The 6,000-nt window shown below is 38.4% G+C and overlaps 1 protein-coding gene across 5 annotated transcripts in view; it reads right to left on the bottom strand.

Annotated features, from left to right (window-relative positions):
* Positions 1 to 438: 438 nt before the first annotated feature.
* The window catches only part of Gprasp3 (G protein-coupled receptor associated sorting protein family member 3), a 140,532-nt gene continuing 134,970 nt past the window's right edge, over positions 439 to 6,000 (bottom strand). For all 5 annotated transcript variants that reach the window (XM_077107428.1, XM_077107427.1, XM_077107426.1 and 2 more), the window contains 3 exons: positions 5,604 to 5,698; positions 4,730 to 4,808; positions 439 to 4,185 (listed from right to left, as the gene is read on the bottom strand). In XM_077107428.1, coding sequence (XP_076963543.1) covers positions 2,255 to 3,889 — 1,635 coding nt within the window. In that variant the 5' untranslated portion in view covers positions 3,890 to 4,185; positions 4,730 to 4,808; positions 5,604 to 5,698 and the 3' untranslated portion in view covers positions 439 to 2,254. The remainder of the gene's footprint in view (positions 4,186 to 4,729; positions 4,809 to 5,603; positions 5,699 to 6,000) is intronic.

Raw genomic sequence — 6,000 nt, 5'->3', positions numbered from 1 at the left:
ACAAAAAGGCACAAAGAAGCTTTTGGATATTTTCACTATTTTGATTGTTATTATGGTATATATATGCACACACACACACAAACATACATACATATATATATATATATATATATATATATACACACACACACACATACACATATATATGAACATATATATGAATACATATATCTGAAATTGTACATTTGAAATATGCAGTGTAATGTATGTCAACTATATCTCAATAAAGCCATTAAACAAAAAGCATGTGGTAGATCTGCATAGATCTGTATAATACTGAACTGGAAAAATAACTGTTAAGATAAAAGGGTGAGTTGCTGAATACTATTTTTGTAAAATAATAAATTTGTGCATATTGTATGTTAAGAGAATATACAATAAAATATCATAAAACTACATCAACTGTTAACAGGAAAAATATTACATGATTCAAAAATATTCTGTAGAATCATATTTATTGACACAAAAAATACATTCACGATACACAGTTAGTTGTGAGGATACAAGTTACAAATAATATTTAAAGTATGGTCTTGAGTTTCTTAACTGCCCCCAAATCTCAAATCATTGGATGGTTTCATTGCATAATAACTTTCTCTACAACTTAGACCAGGGTCTGTAATCATTACCCTGAGTCTTAAAGAATTCAACCATAGCCTGAAATCTTGAGATGCTTTCAAGACCATGTGGACTTCCAGGAATCACTGTCTTGTATGTTGAGACAGTAGTGCCACTCTTTGCTTTCCTATTTTGTATTATTGAAGCTGCAGCTCTGGATGTAAATTTCTCCAATTAACTTTATTCTCAGTTTCAGCTAGTACAAATGCAGAAAATGCACTTGCCAACTAGTGAAAGATACAGCATTTAGCCTTTCATATGACACATAGGAGAATAAACCATAAATGCTAAAAAGTTAAGGTATGATTTTGCAAAGAGAAAGAAAGCAACTACTTTTTCAAATGCAGAGTGCGAAATATTCAGAATGATTCCTCTTTTTGAAAAGAGGACACATTAATAGAAAAAGACAGGATGTATAAGAACTTTCAATTTCTGACAACTCCACACCCATATTTTATTCATTCAACAGTCTGAACACCTACTATTTCCCAGATGCTGCTGGGTAAAAAACATACATTCATCTCAGACCTTCCTCTTAACCTCCAGCCAGGTATAGCCAATGCCTAGTGACAAGTGCATTTGTCTACCCATAGAAGTGACATAATCCACTGCAAAATTAAATAATTACAACCAGTCTCTGAGCTTTGAAAGCTACCACCTAAAAAAGTGAAGGACTGTAAGATTGTGTGGAAAGATGGGGTCTGGTGTAGGAAGAGCAATGCCACCTGCCTGCTGTGGGAATCTAGGAAATGTTCTCATTCATTGGAGGGTATCCAGAATAATGAGCTTTAATTATAACATAAGTATCTAGTTCATGGGATCACTGCAAAAGGAGGGAAAATTTTTGTAAAATATAGTGTCAACACAGTGTCTGACACAGTAGGCACTCAATAAGTATTTTCTCCCCACTCATATCTCCCTTTTCTTCTTTGAGATGTATCTGACATAAATGAAATAGCCTAATGATTTAAGAGTTATAAATGTAGTAGCAAAATAAAACAAAATGAATAAACATTACATTTTATCTGGAATGCAGGGCCATTTCTATATTATAGAATGAGTGTCTGATATAGCTGGAATGGGGGAAAAATAGACATTTCTCTTAAACAGTTGTAAGAACACCTGCCTCCTTTATATATTGAGAAGTCACATTTGGCAATGAGCATGTGTGTGTGTGTGTGTGTTTGTGTGTGTGTGTATGCACACACCCACACACACACATATATGCTATAAGTATTACTGGTTATCTTTTTGTGTATATATGCCATATTACTGTAACTAGATAATAATATTCCTTTTTGCCATTTCAAGCTACAAATGGATCTAAGAAAATACCAATGATCAAGCTAGCTTATGTATAATGAACTGATTCACTATCTTATTAAGTAAAACGTTAAAAATCTGCCAGTCTAGACAAGATAACATCAACAAACATTTTACCTCTAGATTTAATATTCATTTGATACACCAAAACACTAGCTCTGAGCTAGAGCCTATCACAGGTATCATTATGTTAAAGATGCAATGTATATTTTGTGCACACTCTAACAATCAAAACATTATGCAAGGTTCTTTGGGAATGTACAGCCTGTCAGAATTTGAAGATTGTTCAGTGTTCTCTTCTTTTTGGCTCATTTTACATTGCTTGAATGATCCCTTTAACGTCACGGAAAATGGCCGTAAGTGTATTATAACTCATATGATCAACAACTACAATTGAGCCCTTTCTGATATGCTCCTTTATGTTAATAAATATGGCCACAGCACTAACGAGGTTGGCTTTTGCCTCATTCTGGTTAAAAATGAGTTTTAATGCTGCCAATGCCTTCATATTGATCATGTCTCTGGCTGCAGTTGGATTTTCAGACATATTTAAAAGTACTTTCAAGACAAGATTTCTAGTTTTACGATTTCCCTGGGATAGCAAATGGAAAAGCTCTGAAAAGTGATTGGCAACAATGTAGTGATGAATAGTATCAGTAGTCAGTTGCCCTAGTATCTTTAATCCAGATTGCTGTCCAGGTGAGTCCAAGGGGAAAGACATGGTTTCCTTACACATATGTTTCACATGTAATTCCAACTTGCGTTGTCTTTCATCCCCAGAAGGAGGATTCAGAGTAATCACAGTCTTTTTTCTCATTTCTGTGGAAGGAAAACTGAGCAAGCTTTCAATAAGTGTCACTACGCCCACTTCATTAATGAATTCTTGGGCAAATGGATGAACATTATGGATACCCATTGCAATCTGTGCTATTTTATGAATGAGAGGATCAGTAGTTGACTTAAGTATGCCAATAAGCTTTTCAAATTCCTCAGAATCCATGTAACATTCCATTTTGCAAGGGCAAGCAAATGGCTTAATCCCATTTACCTCTCTGATCTTGATTTGGCGTCTAATTTCATCTATCGTCTGAATGCAAGGGTCAGAACCAAATGGGTACTCAGGGATAGGCTGTAAGTTTGAGCGAGCACTCCTAGAAGGGCAGGCTGCTGCAGCTGAAGAATGAGCAGCTTCCTCAGATGAGGCCAAGACAATATATGAAGAAGGCTTTGGCTCAGATGGGACCTGGGATCTAAAACCTAACACTGCTGGAGTTACAGCAGGGGCTTTGGGCCAGATAGTTACCTCAGACCAGTCCTTTGGCCTATTTTTTTCATTAATTTCATCTACAGGCTGAGGCCTAACTATCCGGCTTACAGGCTTAGGATTTGGGTCAAAACTAGCATCATCTCCTTCCCAAAACCAGCTCCCAATAACATTCTCTTCTTCTTCCTCCTCATCCCCTGACCTATTCTTACTGCTGACCCCAGGTGTAGGCTCCAATTCAGGACGAACTTGGCCACCAACATGAGCTTTATTTTCATCTTTAGCACTGGTACGATTACTCGCTTCATCTCCCTTCCAAAACCAAGAATTGATACTGGCTTCTTCCCCAGCCCAGAACCAGGTATCAACACTAGCATTATCTTTACATGTGGAGCTGGTAGCCTCATTCTCAGCCTTGGGACTGATATTTGCCATGGCTTTCACTGGAGCCTTAGGCTCTGACAGGGCTCCTTCCTTATTCTCAGCAACCCTGTTTTTAGATATTGCTTTTGTCTCTGCAACTGCATCTGTTTTAGGCCGTGCCTTGGCTTTTGCTTTGGACCGGGTCTTGGTTACAGGTTTGGCTGTGCCAGTAGCTTCCCTCTCTGCTCCACCTTTAGCCTGTACATTTGTTCTTTTTTCAGTTTTGGACTGGGCTTTAGCCTTATTCTTTGTCCCAGGCATGCTTGAATACCAGTTATACAGTCTTGTTCAGTCCTAGCCTTCGTTCTCAGTGTGTCCCAGGTCAGTGTCTCTACACTCTTTTTTATTGGGTCAGAGATGAACTTGGTAGCAAGAGTCAATTGTCAGTTTAGCAGTCACACAGTCCCCTTTCTAAGCATACAACCTCTGTCGATGATACAGATAGAGTAGAGGAATACATGGGCTGGGGGGAGGATGATGGTTGCTGAATGCAGACCTGTTGAATGTGAAGATCTTCTACCAATTTGAGACCACCACAGCCACAACTGGAGAGAAATCTGAGGTGAAGAAAAAAATGGGCTTTGAGTCTCCTGCAACTTTGCCTCTCTATACATAGTTACATAGAAAAACACGATAGTAGAGATGATTGTATGGCAGAAGTGGTTTAGTAAAAAACTCTGCTACCTGGGCATGATGGCATACACCTGTAATCCCAGTGACTCAGAAGCTGAGGCAGGAGGATTGCAAGTTTGAGGCCAGCCTCAGCAGTCAAGCATGACCCCAAGCAACTTAGTGAGACCATGTGACAAAATAAAAAATGAAAAGTGCTAAGACTATAGCTCAGTGTTAAAGTACTAAAAAAAAAAAAAAACACAAAGAAAACTCTGTTACCTCATTTTATTCCTTGTACATCCCACTAATACCCAAAACATCCTGCCCAAGTACTAACATTCTTTTTTTTCCCACTGTATTAAACACAACAGTAGTGGTAGATAAGCTTGCTGAATGTAGAATTGGATAAGGAGTGTCCAATTCCTTTGGTGCCATAGTAATACATACTAATAAACACTATAGGTCCATACAGACAGGTTTCACACCAACCTGCACTGTTCTGACGCAATGTTGTCCTTCTTCCTTGCTTTCAGTATTGATAGGAGCAACAATTGACCCTCAAACAGACCTATGGACAAAAATACACATGGTATTGTAATTGTGAGTATTTGCTAGACTGACTGCACTTTGGTATCTTAGAGATTTTTACATATCACTTCTGCCCCACCCTGGTTTTCCTTATGGCTTCCCTCCCCATTTCCTGTTCCAATATCAACCAATTACCTACCTATAGGTATAACCTTGGCTTATCCTGCCCACATTATCTGAACACAAATGTGAGGGCCAAGTTGTCGGGAAAGTTGGAAGACAATGTCTCCAAGACATGATCTGGTCTCAACCACTTGCCAAAAGCCACCCCTAACCCCAATCAACAGGGGTATTCATGCACTCACACCCAACCTGGATCCAAATGAATAGTTTTCCTTTTTTCTTAATTACCTTCCAAGTGAACAGCTACCTACAGATCCCTATAGGAACCTAGAAAGACAAGACCTACAGATAGAAGAAAAAAACCCAAAATACAGAAGAGACTGAGATAGTATAATACACTTGACGGGGTTATAACATGCTTTTGCATATTCAAGACTATGTCAAATGTCTCCCACTAGTCTGCTCCCCCCAGAGATTCCCAAGCCAAACCCCTCGAGACCTGTAGTATATCTGATTATATTTCCTTCCAACTCTGGAGTCAGTCATTTTCCCAGCAAAGGATACACCTCTTTCCCTGAACAAAAATATGAAGTACAGGAATAGGTAGTGGAACTTAGACAACTGTTCAGAAAGCAGGCAGGGAAACTAATGTGCATTATTATTATTTCAATGCCATCTTTGCATGCTGCCAATCCCCATACATAGATCCTACCTCATTTATGCCAGCCTGGTCATAAAGGAGGGGTCCTCATGAAATGCTATCCTTGGCACCAAAGAAGAGTCCCCTGGTTACAGAAGAGTCAATACCTATAAAAAGAAGCAGACATTCAGTAAACAATCAAGACAATATGTTAACAATTGTAGAAAAACATGTTAGATTTCCAGAATCCAAGTTTGAACACCTCCTTTTTGACCACGAGGAACAAAGTAAATGAAGTCTAGCACTCTCACCATTTCTCAGAAACATCACAAAACCTTCTGTGGGACTATTTCTGTATTAAAAAAAATGAGAGGGAATGTGAGGCTGTGATGGGTGATGTTTGGGTTTCCAGAAAAAGAAACCAAAGAAGCAGACTGACTTCAAATGTTCTAAATATAACATTCAGAGA

The sequence above is a fragment of the Callospermophilus lateralis genome, chromosome X, assembly GCF_048772815.1.
Source record: "Callospermophilus lateralis isolate mCalLat2 chromosome X, mCalLat2.hap1, whole genome shotgun sequence".
In the NCBI taxonomy this organism is placed as follows: Eukaryota; Metazoa; Chordata; class Mammalia; order Rodentia; family Sciuridae; genus Callospermophilus; species Callospermophilus lateralis.
This window is presented reverse-complemented; position numbering and strand designations above follow the sequence as displayed.